This window comes from Populus nigra, chromosome 10 (genome assembly GCF_951802175.1).
Source record: "Populus nigra chromosome 10, ddPopNigr1.1, whole genome shotgun sequence".
Taxonomy (NCBI): Eukaryota; Viridiplantae; Streptophyta; class Magnoliopsida; order Malpighiales; family Salicaceae; genus Populus; species Populus nigra.
In genome coordinates, this window is record NC_084861.1 from 2284742 (window position 1) to 2309479 (window position 24738).

General features: G+C 32.7%; 3 protein-coding genes across 10 annotated transcripts; 2 read left to right on the forward strand and 1 right to left on the reverse strand.

Moving 5' to 3' along the window:
• The first annotated feature begins 2062 nt into the window (after positions 1–2062).
• LOC133704929 (mitogen-activated protein kinase 15-like) lies at positions 2063–8033 on the forward strand. Of its 2 annotated transcripts, none has more exons than XM_062129993.1 (10): positions 2063–2826; positions 3895–4303; positions 4509–4636; positions 4759–4818; positions 5069–5218; positions 5342–5497; positions 5574–5785; positions 5958–6059; positions 6187–6347; positions 7188–8033. In XM_062129993.1, the coding sequence occupies exons 1-10, from the start codon at positions 2803–2805 to the stop codon at positions 7472–7474; spliced, it is 1689 nt and encodes a 562-aa protein (XP_061985977.1). In that variant the 5' UTR covers positions 2063–2802; the 3' UTR covers positions 7475–8033. The 2 variants fall into 2 exon arrangements, with proteins under 2 accessions (XP_061985977.1, XP_061985978.1); XM_062129994.1 differs by having other exon boundaries at positions 7191–8033.
• Positions 8034–10692: 2659 nt separating this feature from the next.
• LOC133704930 (BTB/POZ and MATH domain-containing protein 2-like) lies at positions 10693–15661 on the reverse strand. 2 transcript variants are annotated; one of them, XM_062129997.1, is made up of 5 exons: positions 14839–15661; positions 13848–14212; positions 12993–13078; positions 11655–11931; positions 10693–10996 (listed from the first exon to the last, which is right to left on the reverse strand). In XM_062129997.1, exons 1-5 carry the CDS (start codon positions 15264–15266, stop codon positions 10821–10823), a joined length of 1332 nt encoding a protein of 443 aa, XP_061985981.1. In that variant the 5' UTR covers positions 15267–15661; the 3' UTR covers positions 10693–10820. The 2 variants fall into 2 exon arrangements, with proteins under 2 accessions (XP_061985981.1, XP_061985979.1); XM_062129995.1 differs by lacking the exon at positions 12993–13078 and having other exon boundaries at positions 13864–14212; positions 14839–15658.
• A 3994-nt stretch (positions 15662–19655) lies between these two features.
• LOC133704133 (guanylate kinase 3, chloroplastic-like) lies at positions 19656–23039 on the forward strand. 6 transcript variants are annotated; one of them, XR_009844001.1, is made up of 4 exons: positions 19656–20706; positions 20791–20840; positions 21722–21780; positions 22603–23039. XR_009844001.1 is itself a non-coding variant. In XM_062128889.1 (2 exons), the coding sequence occupies exon 1, from the start codon at positions 19792–19794 to the stop codon at positions 20677–20679; it is 888 nt and encodes a 295-aa protein (XP_061984873.1). In that variant the 5' UTR covers positions 19656–19791; the 3' UTR covers positions 20680–20715; positions 22603–23039. The 6 variants fall into 6 exon arrangements, 2 of the variants coding, with proteins under 2 accessions (XP_061984873.1, XP_061984872.1); XR_009844002.1 differs by lacking the exon at positions 20791–20840 and having other exon boundaries at positions 19656–20715; XR_009844004.1 differs by lacking the exon at positions 21722–21780.
• Positions 23040–24738: the final 1699 nt, after the last annotated feature.

Here is a 24738-nt window from a genome sequence, read left to right on the forward strand (position 1 = left end):
TATTCTATTTTTTTCTCTTTTTTTATATTCATCAATGACCGTGTTTTGCATTCTGGGTTTGTCTTATGCCCATCTTTTATTAGATTACTACAACTATGCCATTAAGCAGTGAATTTTTAAGTTTCTGGGGACAAGTTGGATGCCACTACGTTCTCGCTTAGATTTTTTAATATTTATTTTTTATTTTTCAAGTAAAAAATTTATTGAGTATTAAATAAGTATTTGTTATATTTATTAATTAATATAAAATAAAATAATTAATATATATATATATATGAAATATGTATATGTATATTAAATAATAAATATTATATATATGTGTGTGTCGGTCAATATTAAAGTATGTATATATTATATTGTGTTAATAAAATTTAAAAATTCTAAAATTATATTCATATCATATAAATATAAATATATATTTGAGATTATGTTCAGAAATAGTTTAATAATATTTATATCTTATTTATTATTTATTAAATCTAAAAAAATCCCAACTTATTCAAATCAGGTCGGCATCGTATTTAAATTAAATTGTCTTCTAGGGACAAAGGTCTTTCCTTATTTTTTACAGTATATTTGTTTTTCATTGTTATGTTTTATTTCTCATTAACGAGAGAAAAGTGTAAATTTTTCTTGGGATTTGATTTCATAGTATGAAAGTGACGTAGAACCTTGTCATGTGCTTGGGAATATTTTTATTTTAATTTGTATATTGTATTTGAAATGGTAATAAAAAATATAATTAAATTTAATACTTATTTCTTGTAATAAAAAATAATAATTAGTGCACACCCTAATTTTTTAATACAAAAAGAGCACTATGATTGATTTAGTCCTTATTTACTTTTCCGTTTCAAAAATATTTTAAAAAAAATTTAAATTTTTATTTATTTTTTTCTTTACTTCAAATTAATATTTTTGTAGTATTTTCAGATCTTTTTAATATGTTGATATCAAAAATAATTTAAAAAAAAAAAATTTTTGATGTATTTTCGAGTGAAAAACGCTTTAAAAACAACTGTTACTACATTTTGAAAACTTGAGCTTATTAGTTAATTATATTTGAAATAAAAAAAAAAGAGAAAATAAATCTCTATACATGCAACATAGTTTTAAAATCCAAGAGTCTATCCCGATTTTTTTTAAAATCAAAACAACACTGTTTCTATAAAAAAAAATTTAAAAGCATTAATAACCAAGTTATTTTAGGTTTTTTTTATCATGTTAACTGATTCTTTTTAATTTTTTTCAACTTAGACCGATCTAAGCTCGAGTTAATTGGGTCAACTACCTAGTGAATCCAAGTTTTAAAACAATGATCTGCAATTTCAATGGCAAAAATAACATTGGACAACTATTTTTAGGGATGATTATAAAAACTTTTTTATGGTTTAATCTGAATTTTATTTTTTCTTTATACTTTTATACATTATATTTTTTTATTGTGCAATTTACATGTTAAATAACAATTTACATCCCCACCAATATATTTTGTTTGATCCAAGATAAAAAAAAAAGTAATTTATAAATATATATATAAATAAAATTCAAATCAAACTATATAAAAAAAAATTACATAATTATTCCATATTTTTATTTATCCTCTCTCACCCCACTTCAAATTACCTTTTCCCAAGTGACAAAAGAAAGAAAAATTTCCAAATTTTATTCCTTTAAGTTGGTGTTTTGGTGTGGTATTATTTATTTTTTAAAGTGTTTTTGGTTTGAAATTATATTAAAATATTATTTTATTTTATTTTTTAATATTTATTTTTAATACAAGTATATTAAAAAGATGTAAAATTAATAAAAAATATTAATTTTAAAAAATATTAATTTTAAAAAATAATTTAAATTTTGAGGAAATATCATCGCCTTGCGAAACGTTTTTTAGAAGGTATTTAAAATTATAGGAATGATTATTTTTAAAATTGTTTTTACTTAAAATATATTAAAATAATTTTTTTATTTTTTTTACATAAAAAAATCATCAAAATATTTTGAAAATATATAAAAATATAATTTCTTTTAAATGTAAAAAAAAAAAAAACTTTTGTGGTGAATTATCTCTCAGCTCCAAAAACAAATGGTTTTGCTGCTTGAAGTACAGGACACCACTTCTTGATTTTCTCCTCTCCTCTCCTTTCTTTGAGATCCAAAAGCACTTTTCCACAAGAACATAGCTTTTGCTATCATTCTCCTCACTCACAACACTTTTCTTGTTTTTGAATTACAAAGAAGAAAAAAGAAAATTCCTTATCTTTAGATTCTTTAAAATTGCAGTTAATCAGCTGGTTTTTTAAGGCAATCCCTTCACCTTGATCTGTTCTCTCTCTTTTGCAGCTAATACTTCTTTAGTCTTCTCCGCCATTTTTCGGCCACACATTCTTTTTATCTTTTCCCTTCTTCTCTGTCTTTGCTTCTTTCAGTCTAAAAAACCGAGTCCTTGTTCTTTGTTTTAACTCAAATTTGGCTGCTTTAATTTCAAGACTTGGAAAGTTCGTTTCTCTACTAATACCTTTTTGTTATTTGTTGATCTTGCCATAATAGTGCATGTTTTATGTTCTTTAGGCTGTTTGATCTTCTGGAACTCCTTAGTTTTACTGTTATTTTTGTGATCCCAAGTTTTAGGTCTGGTTTAAGGTTGTTCGATCAGTTTTGGCTTCTGCGGGCTTGCGTTTTTCGTTTATACTGAGGTTGAAATTGGCTGGTCCTCTTTTTTTGTGGGATTGGAGTTGGAGCTCTTACTCTCCCTTGTTGATCTATCGATTTGAAGACTGTTGATGCTTTGTTGCTAATAAGATGCAGCCTGATCAGCGCAAAAAGGTAAAGAATCCAGCCATCAGCTACAGCATGTAATTTTTATGAACATAAATTTCCATGTATATGATCTTTTTGGACAAATAGCAAATTGGTTGCTGTGGATTATAGAGGTGGTTTTCGATCTGTTTTTACTAATGTTACTGTCTGCTAAAATGCTTTCATCTTTCTAGTAGGCTAGGGATTGTTATTAGTTTCGTTTTTTACCATGATCCTGTCATTCAGTTTTGTGATCCATTGTGTGTTGGATCTTTCTTTGTATTGTGTGTGTAATTCCTGAATGCTAAGATGTGAAGGGACAGCTGTCATGTTCATGTCTAAGTTTCTTTGACACATGTTTATGTTCACCTGTTGCAAAATTGTGGCAGGTTCCACTAGAATATTGCTATTTCCATGTTATCCAATTCTTTTTTCTATATATAACAAAAAATCTATGTTATGATACGGGAGGCACTGCATATCTTTAAATCGGAGAAGGTGTCAACCACATGTGTGCATGTTCTTATCGTTTCCCCTTTTTTGGGGGGTTGGGGAGGGGGAGCGGGGTTAAATTCATGAAGATATTACCAATGGGGCCTAGAATCAGATTTTGCTCGTGGAGAAGTAATTCCATTTCCAATTTGGTTTTACTGTTGATTGGATTTATAAATCTCATCCACAGCTGTATGCATTCTTGTTGATACGCTCAGGGAGCTCGTTGATATTCAAACTCTTCTAATTGTAATGGTGTCAAAGATAATGTAGACCAAATAATTGCTCTACACTCAATAATTAAGTTGTGGGATAACAACTTAATTTTTGGGGAAGCAATAGTAGATTAGGATGTTAAATGAAGCAATTTGAAGTAATCTTTTCAAATGATTGCAATGGCAACCAGAAGATGCATGTTATTTTCATGATCTCAAACATGTTTACTGATGTAATGTGCGCATACACAGCACAAACTCCCTTGGAATGGTGTGGGAAAATTCTCTATTTAATTAATATTGAAATTCAGTTTGGTTGTAATTACAAATTTTATTTGGAGTGTCTATTTGTGTCCATGATTTGGCTCATTTGAATGTGGTATTGCAGTCATCCGTGGATGTAGACTTTTTCACTGAATATGGCGAGGGGAGCAGGTACAGAATAGAGGAGGTGATTGGCAAAGGGAGCTATGGTGTTGTGTGCTCCGCATATGATACGCATATTGGAGAAAAAGTTGCGATCAAGAAAATCAATGACATCTTTGAGCATGTCTCTGATGCCACCCGCATCCTTCGAGAAATTAAACTTCTTAGACTCCTGCGCCATCCAGATATTGTGGAGATCAAGCACATTTTGTTGCCTCCTTCCAGAAGGGAATTTAAGGACATATATGTTGTTTTCGAACTAATGGAATCCGATTTACACCAAGTTATCAAAGCAAATGATGATTTAACTCCAGAACATTATCAGTTTTTCCTTTATCAGCTTCTTAGAGGCCTCAAATACATACACACAGGTGATTAACTTAATTTCTTGACTGTTAAATTTTTAATTTTTTTCTTAGCCTGCTTTTTAACTGTATAGTTACTGACTTTCACTCAAGTGTGGTGCAGTATTGTTACATGCTGACACTCAGCATGTGTAGAAATGTAACTATCATGTATTTGCTGATTTGTGATGATTATTCCTGCATCATGTTTAATTTTTTTATGGTCTTGTAGCCAATGTCTTTCACCGGGATTTGAAACCCAAAAATATCTTAGCAAATGCTGACTGCAAGCTCAAGATCTGTGACTTTGGTCTTGCAAGAGTAGCTTTTAACGATACCCCAACTGCCATTTTCTGGACGGTAGGTTTTCTCTCAGTTTGATGTAGCATTTTAATTTCAATGTAGGAGGTTCCCCTTGATGGTTACAAATGGTGGTTGTTGTACATTTAGGGGTTAATTATTTCCTTTTCTTGTGATCCCAGGACTATGTTGCAACAAGATGGTACAGAGCTCCTGAATTGTGTGGATCGTTTTTCTCAAAGGTGCCAGAACCATTACCACCACCAATTTGTTACAAAACTTTGTGAATCTCCTTTGACTATACTGGCTTTGGAGTGCTTCTCTTGCCCTGCGTGTATTTTTTTTTCTTTTGTCAAAACACAACTTGAAATTAGAATTACTACTTGCACGGGTTCTTTTGGGTGTTAGAGAGTTGTAAATAGTTAATGCTATTAGATTCCAACTTGCTCCTTGTGACAATTGTGTTAGTCATTACTTCTGTTTTGTTTTCAGTATACGCCAGCAATAGACATATGGAGCATTGGATGCATTTTTTCTGAACTATTGACAGGAAAACCTCTTTTTCCTGGTAAGAATGTAGTCCATCAATTGGATCTGATGACTGATCTTTTGGGAACGCCAACACCCGAAGCCATTGCAAGGGTATATTTCATGTTATGAAGTTTCTTTGAGACAGAACTGATTGTTTTATCTTTTACAATCCGTGTTTCATATATTTGTCCTTACAGTTGGCTGAATGCTTAAGTGTTGGTATTATATGAACAGGTACGCAATGAAAAAGCTCGAAGATACTTGAGCAGCATGAGAAAGAAGAAGCCTGTTCCGTTCTCCCAAAAGTTCCCTAATGCAGACCCCCTTGCACTTCGGTTGTTAGAAAGAATGTTAGCATTTGAACCAAAAGATCGACCTACTGCTGAAGAGGTAAATCTTGATACCTCTTTATCTTCACCTTGATAATATGCCTTCTAAAGGAGCATATTGTACTGCATTTTATCAGGCTCTTGCAGATCCATATTTTAAGGGTCTGGCCAAGGTTGAGAGGGAGCCAACTGCTCAACCAGTTACCAAGATGGAATTTGAATTTGAGAGACGAAGGATAACTAAAGAAGATGTACGAGAGCTTATATACCGAGAAATTCTAGAGTATCATCCTAAAATGTTGAAAGAGCATTTAGATGGTTCAGAGCCAACTGGGTTTATGTACCCAAGGTATTGGCACAGTAAAATTATGATTCTTAGTTTATACCATCATGCTTGTCAAAGCATGTGCAGTATTCCATATGTTTGAAGTATGAGTGCATGTTTGAGATCCCTCTCATACTCATGATGTTTAAATGTCCCTCAGGAATAAGTTATCATGTTGTGAACTTTTTCATTGCAGTGCTGTTGATCATTTCAAGAAGCAGTTTGCATACCTTGAAGAGCATTATGGAAATGGTGCTCCTGTTACTCCACCTGAGAGGCAGCATGCATCATTGCCCAGGTATCCCTGTTAATAAATTGTTTCTTTGTCCATTGTTGTGGCATGTTTTACATACCCTGGTAATATGTTGCTGCCCGTTTAAATCTAGAATTTTGTCCACTGCTTTGATGAAAATTCATGCATGCAGAGCATGTGTATTATACTCGGATAATACAATACAGAATTCAGCAGAAGTCACCAATGATCTATCCAAGTGTTCTATCAAAGAAATTGAGAAGCCACATGTAGACAGGAGTGGTGGGATACCAATGACAAGGCTTCCTCTACAAGTTCCTCAAAGTATCCAAGGTTTGTAATAATTGTATTTAGTTAACTACATCTATTCTGATTTTCTCTCTCTTTGATGTCTTACTGAATTTCTAGGAAATCAAATATTTTGTACTGCATTTGTGTTTCTCTTTCCCTCTCTGAAACCTGTGGACTCCCAAATTTGAATGAGAGACCACTCTGAACCTTGCTTGTATTTTTTTATCTCTCGGCTGATGTCACAGGCTGACCAATTAGCTTATGTTTTCCTGACATCTTTCAAGTGGATTGGTTGGCATGGCATCAAATAATTGAGTGAATGCATACAGCTTTTAGGAAAGTCAATGAGGTTTTGCACCCAGAACCTCCAAATACATAATTCAGCATGAGAAATGATAGAGGTTATTTGAGTTCGCAACGAATGGAGTGGTTGATGTGTATATAACATATAATTGCTTGTCCTTCATCAAACTGGTTGATTTTACTCCTTTTGCTTTATCAGGGTATTGCTGGTGTAACTTTGCATTTCCTTTGCTATTTGCTTACAAACAAGTGCTCAGAAGCACAGATGTCCTGAAGTTGAACGCTCAATCAATATGTTTAAAATTTCATGCACTTGCTTGCAACTTGATTATAGAATCCAATTTATTCATCTTGTTATTTGACACGTAGAAATATTTTTAACAAATGTAGAGTGTTGCAATACAAGATGTGTGTATCTTTTTCTAAATTTCTTGGGTGAAAATCCATGGGCCAGGACATGTGCATTTAAGCAATGTACTGCTGAGCTTGATGCCTATTTAGATTGCTACCTTTCTCCTCTCTTTCCTTTTAACCCCGGTTGCTAACCAATGATTGTAATTTGAATGCCATTCTATACAGCAGGTGCTGCAAGACCTGGGAAAGTGGTAAGTTCGGTGCTGCGTTACAACAATTGTGGAGCACCATCAGCAGAGAATCTTGACCAGCGAAGGATGGTAAGGAATCCAGCTATTTCAACTCAATATACCACTGCAAACTGTTCACATCCGAGAAGAAACCCAGCCTGTAAAAATGAGAGAGGAGAAGACGAGGGGGTTGACGGTTCCAATGGATTGCAGCCAAAGCCTCAGTACATGGCAAGGAAAGTTGCTGCTGCCCAAGGTGGACCTGGTAATCACTGGTATTAATGGTGCTTTTCTCTGTAGCAATTCAATAGTGTTGACTGCCTGTGTCTGGCCTAATGGTGGTGGTTATGTTAAATCACGTCATCCCTGATCGATCTTCTGCCATGCAAAATACATCAGATTCAAATGCTGACATTTAGCAGTGCTTTTAACGAGCCCAGGTTCTTCAAAAGAAATGTCCGGGGCTTGTGTTGAAAGAAGTTGAGCTGCAAGTTGTTAATCAGTGGATAGGATTCATGACTTGTTGCAGTCAGATTTAACTCCGTAACCAAAATGACAGAATGTTTGATATCTAAGTAAGAACAAGGCAATGGGATTGGTTGACTAACCAAGTCTTTCTGTTTTCTTCTCATTCTATGCAAGATAAAAGTAAGTCGTCACTTTCTTTTCCCCGCTTTTGGGGTTTTCCTTCTGAAATCTGTACCATTTTGTCTGTGTTATTTTGTACTTGAAAGAGGATGCTTGTTCTTTCACATGAATATTCATCTCAGCAAGGGGAAAATGTGGCTGTATTCATAAGGCCAATTACGATGCAATGAAATTTGTTGTTATTGTCACTAAATTCCCTATCTTGAATTGCAAGTAACTGTTGTGCTGGTCATTGGATGCATTTTGGGATCCTCCTCCGACAGAAAACCCTCCACTTGGTGTCTTCTGTGCTTGACAGTAGGTATCTGGCTGTTTGTTATCTGTTTCTTTCGAGCAGAAGCTGGTAAATACTTGATAGTTTCCGTTCAGCAACACTAGTACATAGACGTTCCTAACATCCACTTTGTATACAATTTGACTCAAGTATTTTCAGTTTTTTTTTTTTTTAAATAGTTTTTTTGAAAAATAAAATTCTAGAAATTGAATTATTTTTGGATGACTGGAAAGTACTTTTTAGAGTTGATAACAATTAAAATTTGATATATAAAAAATTTAAATTAAAAAAATAATAAAAAAATAAATAACAATTATAAAAATAAGATCAAAATTAATATAAAAATTAAATTAAATTATATTTTAAGAGATGAAATTGAAAGAAAATCAAAAAAATATATATAGGAATCAAAAGTTTGAGAATTAAATTTGATATAATCAACCAATAATATGATATTTCTAAATTTTTCATAACTTTTAAAAATTGTTTTTTGTTTAAAATAGAAGGAAGATATTTTTTTAAAAATCAAGCTAAATTTTTTTGACTGAAAAATATTTTTTATTAACTAATGATAAATAAATATAAAAAAAATTTAAAAGTGATTTTTAATTACATTCCGTGAAACAAATGAGGCTAAGTGTGTGGGTGTGTTGATTTTTAAAAATATTCTTTATTTTTTTATTTTTATTATTAACATATTAAAATTATATAAAAAAACAATAAAAAAACGAATCTAGAAATAGAAACCACTGTACTTCCAATCTTTTCTTTCCCGTCAAATATTTCTGCTTTGAGGCGAGAAAAAACGATGGATCTTCCTGGTGGCTTCTTTTCCCGTGACCTATGAGTAAGACTCTGGATAGAGACCAAAAGAAGTGTGGTTCTCCTTCAGTAACGTCGCCCCCTTTTGGTCCCTTAGTCGCATTGCTATGCCCTACCTAGTTAAGAGACAAGCTATGTCGGACTGGCAAGTGATGGCGATGGTCAAGACATCATGCGTTTCATTCAACGTAGACGAACGGTCAATTATTTCGCTCCAAAGATGCTTTGCCACTTGTAAATCTTGAGAATGGTTAGAGAATCAGCCATGAGTAGTGGAATCTTAACACGAAGTAACCATCAAGGATTGGTATTAAAACTTATGGAGCTTGTTTTGCATGAAATACCTTACAAATAGAAAAGCTTTCCCACATAATATCTAATGGTACGTTGCAATGCCGGCGGTGGTGTTAACAATGGCAGAGGTGGAGGTGGTTTTGTTAAGATAGTGGTGGTGGTGGTGTCGTCGTCGTCGTCGTCGTCGTCAAGATGAAGATAGTGATAGTGGTAAGTATGATAGAGGAGATGTGAGGCTTTTAGTAGATGAATGATAATGGTAATAAAGTAATGGTGGCAGGGAGACGGAGGCGGCGGCAATGATGAGGATGGTAGAGCGGGGTTAAACAGGTTAGATAATTGTGTAATTGAAAAATTATAGGATAAATTTCAATTTTGTCCCCTCATATTCCTTAACATTCCACTTCTAACATTATAATTTAAAATCTCCTAATAATATAAGAATATTCAACGGCTAATATTGCATTTTTTTTTAATGAGCATCAATGTAATTTTGAAGTATAGGAAGAGTTTTTTTAATGTTTTAAAATATTTTTTTCCTCACATAATTTTATATTAACAAGTATAATTTTTTATTCAACTGTTGGATCAGATTAAAATTTAACCAAACATTTTTTGAAGCCTTATTTTTTACTAGATTAAAATTTTTAGATCAACCGAGAAGACCTTGTTATAAATTTCAAAAGCTATTTTGTAAGATTTATATTAATTTTCTAATTGATTTATTTTTTTAAAAAAAAATTATTTATAACTCTTTTATTATTATTATTTTGTTCAGAATTGTTTAAAATATTTTTTATTTTTTATAAATAAAGTTATTTAGATTATAATTAGATTTTAGATTTTAGATTTTGAAGCCATAATATTTTAAATAAACTTGTGGTTAAACAAAAAAACGATCGATCGAACTTATCACAATATAACTAATTTTATGATATTATCATAATACTATGCATTCACTCATTCACGACTTAATAATTATCGAGGAGAAGTCCATATTCCAATAATGTTAAAGAGCTTTAATTCAGATAATTTGTGTCAACTTTTTGAGATTTGTGTGACCATTGAGCTCACATCAATAACAATGAAAAAAAATTAACTATAGGGATAGAATTGTATTATTGATAAATCTACAAGGGTAGAAATATAGTTTAATAGATAAATCGGGATATAAAGATTTTTCTGCAGTTGCCAAACAAATATCACGAATGAGCACAGCCTGATTTCCGATAGAATCCTAGGCTATGGCAAAGGCCAAAATGCTTGCAAAGGACCTCCATGTTCGTTACATGCACACAGCAGGACATCCAGAAAGCAACACAAACGCCACACAGAGGAAGAAAAAATGATCTGGTTGGTATGATGCAGGTACAGCTTGACAGACAAGAAAATACGGATTCCAGAACAAGAAAATGAAGTTTGCAGAATTATTGAACAAACTAGCCAACGTACTAGAAAACACTTGACCAACAAATGAGCCACTGATATTAAATTTTTCTTACAGTGAACTGTCAGTACAATCACAAAAATGGCTAAAGCCTAGCAAGCTCTGATTATTGTCCAGAGGATGAGGCATCTGTTGTTCCCATATCAATGAATCCTTTGCTTCACTCGTCTTCCATTCATATCGCTATCTAAGTTATCATTTCCATGTGTACAAGCGATGACAGAATGCTCACCATTTTTGGCAACATATTGCAGTAGTTCCGTGATGACAGAAGGGCAACTTTCCTTCAAGTACTCAAATCCATCCGTCTGCATCACAGCTGAAAAGAAATCGCCAGCATTAGGTCATTAGTTATGCATTCATAAAAGGAAACGCCCAACCAACAGTCACCGTTAAAACTGAAAATATTATGCACGTACAAGCACGCAGGAAAATCTGGGGGGGCACCCTCAAAAGCATATACACAAATATTTACACGAGTTCCCATACACCCCCAACAATACAACTCAGGCAGCAAAGGGAGAGAGTATAGGGCTTCGACCAAACATGAACAAGTGCTTTGTTTTGGGAGTTTGGGAGCCATCTGGTTACGTGAACATACACCACATTCACATGATTAAAAGATGAAAATTGCAATTACTGTTTTGACAACAATTTAAACATCAGAGGGGCTGGCTGAGGAAATAGAACTGGGCTCTGTCAAAGCCTGGTCAATCCATGGATAAATCCATGTGACTTTTTCACTGACTTCTGTTCAGTATTTCCTAACAAACAAAAAGCATGAGCACTATAATGCAGTAAAATTACTTCTATACAGCACTTTTGCTTCAACTAAATGCTTTCAACTTCAAGACTTGAACCTGCAACTTTGAGGTTGCGGATACATTCAACACCATGGTCGTAACTATGTGATCAAGAAAGAAAACCTTTTACTAGATATCAACAATCCAAATGAGGCAGAGGGAGGAAAGACTTGCCTTTCAAATTTTCAGGCAAAGCAATGAATTTGAGACAAACAGACTTTAGTTGGATGCATTGATGCTGCTCCGCTAGAGCTAGTGTTGTTGCAACAGTGTTTATGGCAACATCTTCACAAAGTCTAGCCTCACAAAGCAATCTGAGCCTCTCAAGTGCATAGCGATCTGCTGCTGCAAGCAGATGCTGAGCCATCAGTGTGGAAGCCCATTTTGAGTTCAAACCAACAAGCTCCTCCATGTCTGGTAAGGCATCCCAGTATATAAAATGGATTAATGCCTGCAAACATCCAAACACGAAAGAGTTATATTTGCGCAAGCTTGCCCATTCACCTTTTCTCTCTCTCTCTTTTTTTTTGACAGCTTATTTTTTGACAGTGTTCATTAAGGTACCGAGTAAGCTAAAACCCACTGGTTTTTAGCCTTTGGAATGAGTGTCATTTGGGTTTAATAAAGGGAGTGTGTTAAATTCCAGTAACGTTTGACACCTTTAAGCCTTTCCAGTATGCTGTTAACCAACAGAGCTAGGTTCATAAGAGGTTAATGGTGATAAAAGATATCATCAGCCTCTGCCATCATGATATTCCACCATTGGCATTTATACAACCAGGCACCATAAACATTTGCATTCTTAAAGAGTTTTTAAATCCTTAACACTTGCACCCTTGACATTTATGTTAGCTCCATACCAATCACCAGATGCTCAATAGAAGAATCCAGTTAACAAAACATTACCGACACTAAACAGAACGGCAACATCTAAATGGAAAATAAAGAATCAGCAGCCCATGAGAGAGTTAAATGGAAGTGCAATGAGGCTGTTCTTCACCTGACCTCCCAACATAGTCAGTTCCCTTCTTTCAGTCCAATACCATCCTCACCTATTCTCAACTAAGGCAAATGCAGGTATTACTATAATCTGTGTGATTAAGTCGAATGTAATAGAATCGTATAATTTTTTCCACAGAAACACAAGCTTAGAAACCCAAAAACTACTGAATTCCAACAAGTATTAAGAAAAGTAAAAACTGATTCATTTTAGAAAATAATCAATGCATTTGTTACAAGAAATGGAGATAGCACAGTGTTCATATCTTACTGTGATTCCATCACCTGATCTACTAAGCCAGAGCATGGCTGAGACATAATTCAGGTTTTTTTTGTCAAGAGGATGTTAAAAAGAACAAATCAACTCTGGAAGTTAATCAGTGGAGAGTGTTATTACAATTAAGCAATAGTACTCTCAAGCTGATGCAATGTAATATGCAGCCTACTTGACTGGTAATGGACAGACTGCATATATAACAGGACAAGCAGGAAGAGAAGCAGGATACAATAAACCTTAGCTGGAGTGAGTAAGAATAAGGATAGGAGCAGTGCCTTGGGAGATGAATCCACGTGTACATTTGTGTATGGCACCACAAATATCTTGCACGACACCACAATTACTCACCTAACAAAGGCAACCAACCAATAAAGCTACCTCTTCCCATGAAACTTATCATGGGATGCATAACATCTCATAACTGATACATACAAAATTACTAAAACCTTTCAGTGCACAACAACATTCAAACATCAGAGGCAACTTGTACTCTTACGCATGCTAGAGCCAAGACATCATAATAACTTGACAAGTACACAACTGCAGACAAATTTCACCTTTGCAGTCTAAAATATATTTAACAGGCTCGGTACTTTGTGTCTCCCTCATGAGTTCTCATTTCAGAATGTAATGCTTTCCACTGTTTTCCTCTTTTATTTAATCGCAAATAAAATGAAAAAAAAAATCTTTACTGAAGGCTTTTGCAACAAAATTTAAATAGAATGCTGTCACAACCAACACATGCTAGGTTCAGGACAGTATTCACATCTACAAACTTGCAGTAATATATTATCTGCTTCCTGACTAGCAGTTAAATCACTCATGTTAGCTGTCACTTCAAAATGAATTAAGGCTTTTCCCATAACACTTTCAAAATGCCACCATGTACAACAAAAGGCAAATGTGGCAGCTAATTTCAAGCAAAAATCTGATCACAAAGAAAGGAGGCACAGCCATAAAAACACATACAATAGTACAAGCAGAAAATGAATTAAGGCTTTTGCAAATGAGATGTTACTTCCAGTCATACATTATCAGATTGTTTTGCAGCGTTTTGGTCTGTGTGTGTATGCAAGCATGCATGTGTGTGGGTGAGAGAGAGAAAACCTTAAAAACAGGAGCTTCCATGTCTTCAACTTTGATGCATTGAGTGTTTTGATCCTTCATTGGACCAAAAAGTTGTGCTCTAAACACTGGCGAGCGTGCTGCCAGAACTATCTTGTGTGAAGCACAGATTTCTCCATCAACTTCAAAATTTACATCTGTTCGCTTTCCACTGTCTAAAAGCTTTCCAAAATGCTGACCAATATTGGAAGGGGGCACGGCAATGGTGTAGGTCTTTGGTCCCTCAGTGTGGGACTTAACAACACCAACACAACAGCGAATTAATAGGGTATCATCTTTAAGAAAGTCTGAAGTCTCTAATTGAGTCCTTTTGTAAAATCGTTTATAACCCCTGCAGCATCCAATAACAGTACCCATTAAATTGTGTTTTTCATCCGCCACAACATCCACCAGCAATGAAAGAATGAATAAAAGATACTTGGACAGTATTGGAGGAGGTAAAAGAATTTGGTTCGAGAAAAAAATGTTCGATTCTCAGAGAATATCCTTGTGCATTGCAATCACACGACCGACAAAGGAACCAACATTTTAAAAACGACAAAAAATTTCATGGAGTGGTGAAATATCAAAATGGGGAAGAATTCCATTTGCAACATTTTATATTGAAGAAGCAATGTTATTGAAATAAGCAAGACTTAACGAAAAGTGCTTTATACACCTTGAGGATCAGGAAAAAGAAAAAAAATTACAGTTAATTCATTTTCACAGAGAAAAGAAAGGAAAATAAAGTCATAAATCTCTTCATCATTTCTACAAAAAAAAAAAACCCAGTAAATTCTCACAACAAATATCCATTAAACCATACACAACCCATGAATATCATAACATATCAAGATTCGCAAAATTCTACTACACAAATACAATAATCAATCATAAGCAATAAGAGCACTTCGATCAATCAGTCATAAAAATTCAGAATTCGGACATTTCAGTCTCAAAATAAGAAAAAAAACCCACCACATACTGCCGCGATACTTAAGCGTATAAGGCCCACTCTCAAGGGCTCTTCCAAAATGGCTATGAACCTTATGCCTTTCTTTCCCGCTTTGATCCATCAACGTCAATTCAAACAAAGCCCTAACATCATTCCCCTCGCTAGCAAGAGCGATGAATAACGAGACATAAGAGGCATTATCTTCAGAACTTTTACCATCTGGGTAAAAATATATAGCCCATGCATAGCCACCGATGTAAAAAGTATCCGATGCTACGTATTTGCCTATCCCCATGCCTTTTGATAGCGAATAGCCATCGACCTTGAATTCATGAGACCCATTTACGGTTTCCGTTATAGAAGTCGATGTTGTTATTGGAATTGATGGTGAAGGATTTAATGAGGCCGGTCCTACTGAGAGGTCTCTGCTAGAAAACCTGATTGTGCCCATCAACTATATATAGAAAAAGGTATCTGTTTTTTTCTTGATTTTGGTGTTTTTAAGGTTCTTGATGGGAGAATTGAAATGGGTCTGATCCAATTTTGGATTTTGAGAAAGAATTTTTTTGTGGGTTTTTGAGGGAGAATTAGGGTTTTTTAAGGTGGTTTTTTAGGGTAAAAGATCGGATCTTTTTAGGATTTGTTGGTATGGGGTTGTTTTAATGGGTATGAAGATGTGAAAAAGAAAAGAAAAGAAACGTTATTGGTGGCGGTGGCGTTGGCGTGGCGTGATTGAAGAGGTGGTGGTGGTGATAATAATTGAATGGAAAATGAAAGGTTTTATTTATATAGGTGAAATGAGAGAGCAGGAGGAGGAGCCCCTACGAGTGGCTATGACTACGATATTTGTTACTCTTCGGTTGCTTAAGGCTGGTAAGTATGATTAAAGATTGAAGAGAGTATTTGTTTTGGGAAGATTTTTCATATATATATTTTTTTAATTTTAAATTAATTTTTATTATAATTTTGGATGATTTTAATTATAATTATCAAACCCGGCTCGGGGGTTGACTCGGCCAAGGAGACGGGTTCCGGGTTTTATTGGTTAACCTAGATCAACCAGGAATAATTTTAATAAATATTTAAAATTTTAATATTTCATATGAAAAAATTCATGTGAATATAGACTATACATGTTGTAAATAATAAAATTTTAAAAAATATTTTAAAAAGTTTTTTATCTCATATTAAAAAAATATAATTTTTTTTTATTATGAACATAGATTATATATATTAAAAGACTTCAAATCTCACAGTGAATTTTTTTTTTCTTGTGGACATATAGTATATATATTAAAGAATTTCAAATTTTACATTGAAAATATATTATGTTATCCTTTTAAGTTGAAGTATTTAAACCAAAATGTTTTTTATTTCACATTGAAAAAATATAATTTTTTTTCTTGTGAACATAGAGTATATATACAAAGGGTTTTAAATCCTATATTGAAAATATAATTATTTTCTTAGGAACATAGAGTATAGATACTAAAAAGTTTCAAATCCCACATTGAAAAAACATAACTTTTTTTCTTATGAATACAAAGTATATATATGAAAGGGCTTCAAATCCATGTTGAAAAATAATTTTTTTTCTTGAAAACATAGAGTATATATATTAAAATGTTTCAAATCCCACACTGAAAAGATATTATATTGTCCTTTTAAGTTGAAGTATTTAAACTAAAAGTTTTTTATCCCACATTAAAAAAACATAATTTTTTTTCTTATGAACATAGAGTATATATACAAAAGAACTTTAGATTCTACATTGAAAAAATAATTTTTTTCTTGGGAACATAGAGTGTATTTATTAAAGGGTTTCAAATCCCACATTGAAAAAACACAACTTTTTTCTTGTGAACATAGAGTATATATATGAAAGGGTTTCAAATCCCACATTGAAAAAATAACTTTTTTCATGGGAAAATAAAGTATATATACTAAAAAGCTTTAAATCTCATATTGAAAAAATAAAATATTTTTCTAATATTTATATAGTAAACTTTAAAAAATGTTAATAATCAACTAAAAAAATATGAAAAAAGAGTGGTATAGGAGAAAAACCACATTTGAAAAAAAAACATCGGGCCCTGGTCGCTTGGGTCATGGGTCGACCAAGTTTTGCCGGGTTGTTGCACCGACTGATCTTTTAACAAACTCGGATCAGTCCAGCTATCGGGTCTGCAGGCTCTCAGGTCAACCCGCGCGGGCCAATTCGGGTTTAATAACAATGATTTTAATGTACTAATATCAAAAAAGATTTTTTTAAAAAAATATTATTTTAATATATTTATAAACAATAAGCACTTTAAAAACCAACCACCACTACAATTCAAAAAATTTATGAAGTGTTTGGTAACGTGGTTGAAATTATTTTTCAAAGTGTTTTGTAAAATGTTTTTAACTTGAAAAAATACTTAATTGAATTTTTTAGATAATTTTTTGATAATTTTAATATGTTGATATTAAAAATAAAAATTCTAAAAAAATATTATTTTAATAATTTTTTTAATTGAAAAAAAATACTCTATACCATATCATCAAACATACATTAAAATTAAAATTAAAAAAAATTTGTTATCGAAATTGAGTTCATAACATTTAGAGTTTGTACTAAGAGAGATGCATGGTTTTCTATATAAATTACATGAGATGACATGCCCGCGCGCTGCCGCGGGCTTATAAAACAAATATACTTAATAGCGTTATAATTGTGAACCAACGCTAAATAAGTAATAGAAATTAAAGGTATGATGGAGCAAATATTTCATGATGAAAAAAAAGATTGTGTTGGTGATAAAAAACTTAGAGACTGAACAAAATGATTTGTAGCAATTTACCGTGTTTTGTGAGGAAAAATACAATGCTTTCGCCACATGATTTAACTTTTCAGTTAATAAAAAGAAAAAAAATTACAAAGCTAAATTCTCTACCAATTTAATATTAAAAAAAACCAACAAAGATAATTTTGGAAGGAAAAAAACCTATGAGAAAAAATGTTGTAGCAATTGACAATGTTTTGTGAGGAAAACTATAGCGTTTTTCCCAATAAAATAAAATAAAAAACCATTTAGAGAAATATTGTAGCAATTCACAGTGTTTGTGAGAAAAACTACAACGCTTTCCTCATATGATTTAGTTTTACTGTAATTATAATTCTTAACCAACTCAATATTCAAAAAAAAATCGACAAAGATAATTTTGGAAGAAATCATAAAAAAATCACATGGGTAAACACTACAACAATTCACGGTGTTTTAAAGAAAAAAATTACAAAGCTAAATTCTTAATCAACTCAATATTAAAAAAAATCGACAGAGACAATTTTAGAAAAAAAAATAACAAAACAAACACCAAAAAAAGAAAAAAAAATCATGTTGGAAACACTGTAGCAATTTACAGTGTTTTGTGATGAAAGCTACAGTGCTTCCCTACATGATTTAGCCTTATTTGTAATGACTTGTAATTATAATTTACAAATAACTCAATATTAAAAAAAATAAAATTAAAAAAGATAATTTGAAAAAAGTTATAAAAAAAACCATGCGGAGAGACACTGTAGCAATCCACATTGTTTTATGAGCAAAGCTACAATGTTTTTCCCACATAATTAAGCTTTATTACAAAGTTAAATTTTAACCGACTCAATATTAAAAAAAATAAAATCGATGAAGATAATTTTGGAAAAAAATATCGCAAAAAAAGAAAACACAAAAAAAACTAGAAGAAAACCATGCGAGAAAAAACTGTATCAATCCATACTGTTTTGTGAGGAAAAACTTGTATTTACTTGTAATTGCAATTCTTAACTAGCTTAATATTTAAAAAATAAAATTGACAAAGATAATTTTAGGAAAAAAATTATAAAAACAGAAAAAACCATGTGGGAAAAAACGCTGTAGCAATCAACAGTAATTTTCAAAAAAAGTTACAGTGCTTTCCTAACATATTGTAACTGTAATTTTCAACCAGCTCAATATTAAAAAATAAAATAAAAAAAGATAATTTTGGAGAAAAAAAAACCATGCGGAGAAACACTGTAGCAATCAACAATGTTTTAAAGAAAAAAAATTACCAAACCAAATTCTCAATCAGCTTAATATTAAAAAAAATCGACAAATATAATTTTGAAAAATAAAGAAATAAAATAGAAAAACTATGTGGAAAAACATCGCAGCAATTCACAGTATTTTTTTTAAAAAAATTACAAAGCAAAAATTTTAACCAGGTCAATATTTAAAAGGTAAAATAAATAAAAATAATTTTAAAAAAAAATAAATAAATAAAAAAGAAAAAATAGAAAAATTGAAAAAAAAGAAAAAAAAAGTTAGCAAAAAAAAAAAGAAGAAATTACTATTGTAATTCACAGTAAAATGTGTGTGAGAAAACAGTAGTTTCACACCTATAATTTATTATAGAGTATGTTATAATATTGAAATTCATGTACTTTCATTTCTCTCAATCACATAAATCAAATCAACTATAATGTGACAGTCAATTGCAAGGTTCAAATTCATTTGATTAGAGAAGTAATCCAATAATTAACACATCAATTTAGCGATCAATTTAGAGACTCGTAAACCCGGTCTTGATTTATACCAATCATGTAATTGATTCCATCTCAATTTTTATATTGTTTTATGTTTAAAAAACACATCCTTTAAGTATTTTTTTTATATATATAAATAATACAATGACGTATTGCTTTTGACCTGGATTCGTGGCTCGAGCCTAGGCCAGGTCATGGGACGGGCCGGCTCTCTTAACCATGGATCCAATTGTCACGAGAGCAGGACCATAGAGACATATACCAGCCACGCTCCAAACTCCATCCGCACCCCATTGTGACACAACAAAAGCAATCCAAACATTAAAAGCCCCGAACTGTGAATACCTGTTGAGAATTTCAGATTCCAAATCCATGCGACACCTTCTCCATCTCCTTCTCCACGTAGAAAACCCCTAATCCCCTCATGTTTCGCAGACTCTATTCCTCTCTCTCTTGCTCTAACACCACTCTCTCCTCTCCAATCTTTCACCACAAAAAAAACTTTCTTTCCATTCACTCCAAACCTACCTCCCTCTCTCAACTTCAACGTTTCCCTTTAGCCCCACTAAGATTCTTTGCTTCTTGCTCCAAAATGAGCGAAACCCAGAAACCTAAACTCACTATTCCACCTCCCGATAAAGTCTCAAAGCCTGAAATGCTACGTGCCCTTGAGTTCTCACTGGGTTCTTCCTTCAGTACTAACCCAATTTTCCCCCCTCCAAATCCTTTGATCATTGTAATTAGTGGTCCAAGTGGGGTTGGAAAAGATGCTATTATCAAGAAATTGAGACAAGTTAGAGAAAGTTTGCATTTTGTTGTGACTGCCACTAGTAGGCCAATGAGAGAAGGGGAGGTTGATGGTAAAGATTATTACTTTGTGTCAAAGGAAGAATTTTTATCAATGGTTGAGAGAAATGAGTTGCTAGAGTATGCACTTGTGTATGGTGATTATAAAGGTATACCAAAAAAGCAAATTAGGGAGTTTATGGAAAAAGGGCATGACATAGTTTTGAGAGTTGATGTCCAAGGAGCTGAGACTTTGCGGAAGATTTTGGGGAATTCTGCTGTCTTTATATATTTAGTGGCAGAGAGTGAGTTGGAACTTGTGAAGAGGTTGATTGATAGGAAGACTGAGACTAGTGAGGCTTTGCTTGTGAGAATTGCGACTGCGAGAGAGGAGGTCAAGCATGTTAGGGATTTCGATTATGTGGTGGTGAACGGTGAAGGGAAGTTGGATAGTGCAGTTAAGTTGGTGGAATCTATTATTGATGCTGAGAAGGCCAAGGTCAGGCAAAGGAGGGTTGTGATTTAGTCGAGGGCTTAAAGTATTGTTCTCGAGGTATGGAAGGTGCTTTCAGTGATTATACTTTTCTATTTCTATTTTTATTTTGTGTGGTATTGAATTATTTGAATGCATTTGAAGGTTATAATTATGGATTTTTAACGCACGGGAATCTGATCGTATGTTGGAAGGTCAGAATTGGATAAAATTCGATCTTGCACTTTATGATCTTGTTCTTTGTTATTTTTATTTTTTTGGTATATAATCAAACAATGGCAGAGGCCCACTGTGCATTAGGAGACATATCGACTTTAATTGACTTGTTTAGGAACTATACTAAATTGTTCACTATACACACAAACTCAACAAAGCCTTGTTCCGAAACTAGTGGAGGTCAGATACAATGTATTGAAAGAAGACATCATTCACCTCTCCTCGTACATTTGGAATAGGCAAGCATCAGTTCATTGATGCCATTGTTTTCAGACCCATTTTTTATCCTGTAAAGTCACCTCTTGGATGCCTCTTTTGAGTTATCATATAACAGGTTAAACTCTGTGCAATAGAAGTTAAAATGGAACTTCAAAGAGCATGTGCATTTGAAAGAAATCATTGTGAGTGAGATGACATGATAATGTGAATGTATGCTAGAAGGCTATGATTGGATGGAGTTCGATTGTCCTGTTTATGGTTTTGATGGATTCTGCTTCTGTACGCAGGAAAATACTAATAGTTTTCCCCTGTGAATCTAACCAAGCATAGGAATTAACCAGAACATAATTGACTGGACTTAGTGTCCCATACCAACTTGTTTATCTCTCGTTCAAACTAAATGAAGCTTTTAATTCTCAAACTAGCAGAGGTCAGCTATGATGATGCAGATTGACAGATGAATGGACAAGTGTATTGTACCATAAAAGATGCACCATTAATATTGAATTGATGTTCTAAAGAAACAAGTGTACAAGTGATTATAATGCTTTGCAATTCCTTTTTCTATATTCATTTTTTTGTAAACCCAGGTCGGTGTTCAAACCAAGCTGTTCTAATGTGTTCTCTCCTCTTATTTCAGATATATTCCCCTTGTTGTATCTGTAACAAATATCCTTAGTCTTATAATTGAGTATCCAGGTACTAATGTCTCAAAATTTGCATGTCAGTTAAGTGTAGTATCAATGCTAATGTATAGCATGGAGTATTGTCATCATTTTTACTGTTTTAAGATAATAAAAGAAACTTCCTGCAATTAAGATGTTCTCCTCTCCTCTAACATTTGGAATAGGCAAACACAAATTCCTTGATGCCATTTAATTCTGGAATGCCATCTTATATCTGTGAAGTTTTTTTCATATGCTCTATTTTTGCAACTCACTCAATGTTGCATGCTAGAAGCTAAGCGGTTGGTTATGCTGGTGGCAGCTTGATCAGTTGGTCAGTGAAATGTTTTTTAAATGAAATTTGTTCAACCTGTGTTTTTGATAAATTTTAGTGAAGTGGCCGTCTACTGATTATTGGTTTTTTTTTGTTTGAGCATCACCACAAACTGTATATAATGAGAAGAAATGCCATTGAGAAACCGAATTTTCTTTGACAAACTCTGTTTTTAATCAGACAATGTGTTAATCCCTAAGTTTTTATTGGATTTTGTTAAAAGTGAGACAGAAATGCATAGCCAAGATGTGTAGCCTACCTTTCAGAAAGTTAGATATTGTTTCTGAATTACTTTACCTCCATAGCTTTTGGAAGAAATGAACCATTTTTCCTAAGAAATTCTCAGTTTGGATTACTTAATCTTTGCTAACTTCCTCTATGCCTGAACCAAATATGGTCTTTGTTTCCTTGCAATTAGATGATTTATCATGGGAAACAAATGCTAGAAGTTTTTCTCGTAAACATTGTTTTTTCTTGTAAATGATTAGTATTTAATCTACTCCAATTTTTTTTTTCTTGTAGGAGGTATGGGACATCAGAAGTTAAAAAATGTTGGTGACTAAGTTACTTTAGAAACTTGGCTCGAGTAATTTGTAGCCAGGAAATATCTTGCACATGGACAAGTATTCAGAACGGAAGTTGCAAAATCTGCCATTATGTGCGAAGAGACACTAGTGGGAGTGGGAATGGATCTGTGTAAGTTTAATGGAGCTCATCTTAGCTTGTGGTTTAGGCTTAGTTGGATTGTGCAATAACGGGAGAGGAAAACATAGGAATAGGATAATTTTATTTTACCATTTCAAAGTCTATGTTAGCACATGAAGAAGGAACCTCCTTTTGCAGTTCATCAATACAACTTGTCATCCAGTAATGCTTTCCATTTTTGTTGAAGATCACTTGTAGAAGTTGAGTTTTACCGAGCAATATCCAAGTGAGAATAAAGATTGTTTTAGGTGTCAGATTATTGTAGTTGCTTGTTTCTGGAGCATTGCATCCATTTCAAAATCTTGAATTTGCAACATGCGTTTATCTGTTGTATTTGATGGCTGATGAAAGTGATTTGAGCTTGAAAAATCTGAACAAGATATAAGCATTTCTATCCAGCATGACGTCGGCAAATTTCAAGTAGCCGGAACTATATATGGATCATTGGTCGATTTCTCAGCTAGCTGAATACGGAGCTCTCATTCAAGTCGAAGTTTGAGTTGTTTTAAGAGTTGGATTGATATTGTGGTTTTGATTTGAAAAAAGTTATTTTATAAAAAGTATTTTTTGTTGAGGTTGGTTTGAAAAAATAGATATTTAGTTAAAACTGTGGTTGAAATTTAAGTTGAAGAAGAAGTAGTTTAATGTGTTTGGTTAAGAATGTTTTTAAAATTGAGGTTATAAAATAATTTTAAAAAATATATATTAATAGTGATGATTTTTAATTTAAATATTGTGGATTTAACTATTGCTATTATAAAATAATTTTAAAAAATATATATTACTATTTATGATTTTTAATTTAAATATTGTGGATTTAACTACTGCTATTATATCATGAAATAAATCATATTTTACATAAAATATTTTTTATTATTCCATGAAACCATCTACAATTCCATTGCTAATGAAATACATCTGATAAGAATTACAGTTTTCATAATTTTTTTATCGTGTAATAAAATTAGATAAAATATTATCAGGTATAAAATTCACTTTAAATTAGTTTTTTTTTTTAAATGTTAAAAAAAATTAACATACTAAAAAAAAGTTCACGCACTGAAAGTGAACAGTGCAAGAGAATTGCACTGTTTACATAAACAATGTATCATTGTACACTATTCATGGATGCCACTTGGTTTTTGCGTTGGAAACGCAATTAAAGAAAAGCAAGGAGGATTCCTTGCTTTTCTTTAATTGTGTTTTCAATGCAAAAACCAAGTGACACCCATTAACAATATATAACCTTTTTTTTAACTAAATAGCTGTAAATTGTATTTTAATTAAAACGCAGCTATAACCGTGTAGCCGAACAAAGTATTTTAATATTTGTGTTTTTGTGGTGTAGTGCAATATCAAAAGAAGTTTTGAGCATCTTTGTCTTTTGTGTGTGGAACAATGTTAGCATGTGCTTTAAAAAATATTAAATTAATAATTATTTTTAATATTTTTTTGTTATTTTGATGAGTTGATATTAAAAATTAAAATATTTTAAAAAATATTTTAATATTTTTTTAAACGAAAACATACTGTACCAGCAGTCTAAATAAACTTTCAGCTAAACTTCAATCTTATATTTTCCAATAATCTGGATCTTAATGTCGAAGGATTTCATGGAAGAATCCATTGGAAAACACGAAAATTGGAAGGTGGATGTTGAAAGGAATAGGAATTGGTAGTCTCTGTGCAGTTGAAGGTCCTTTTTCTTGAAATTTTTGCTTTCCACAGGGCGACTGTGGTGTCCTCGATCGTTGTTTTTTTTCTGGCAAAGATTGGAACTGGTTTCCTTCCGTGACTCCGTCAGAGTTCTTAATGTTATCCAAGCTTAAGCTCGCACCTTCGAAGACCACACGCAAACAGCAACGTGATAAACTTGCACAATCATCGAGTGGAAGCCAAGGCTTGGAAGTCTTGGGGGAGGCATTGTCAACCCGCTTCATTACACACACCAAC

What these genes read in the sequence shown, in the direction of transcription:
- LOC133704929 (XM_062129993.1), top strand. Translation starts at nt 2,803, where the DNA reads ATGCAGCCTGATCAGCGCAAAAAG. An exon ending in CCTCAAATACATACACACAG is followed by an intron (nt 4,304 to 4,508) that starts GTGATTAACTTA and finishes ATGGTCTTGTAG; the next exon opens with CCAATGTCTTTCACCGGGAT. An exon ending in AGTTCCTCAAAGTATCCAAG is followed by an intron (nt 6,348 to 7,187) that starts GTTTGTAATAAT and finishes CATTCTATACAG; the next exon opens with CAGGTGCTGCAAGACCTGGG.
- LOC133704930 (XM_062129997.1), bottom strand. Translation starts at nt 15,266, where the DNA reads ATGGGCACAATCAGGTTTTCTAGCAGAGACCTCTCAGTAGGACCGGCC. An exon ending in AAGTATCGCGGCAGTATGTG is followed by an intron (nt 14,213 to 14,838) that starts GTGGGTTTTTTT and finishes TGGATGCTGCAG; the next exon opens with GGGTTATAAACGATTTTACA. An exon ending in TCTTACTCACTCCAGCTAAG is followed by an intron (nt 11,932 to 12,992) that starts GTTTATTGTATC and finishes GGATGTTTGCAG; the next exon opens with GCATTAATCCATTTTATATA.
- LOC133704133 (XM_062128889.1), top strand. Translation starts at nt 19,792, where the DNA reads ATGTTTCGCAGACTCTATTCCTCTCTCTCTTGCTCTAACACCACTCTC.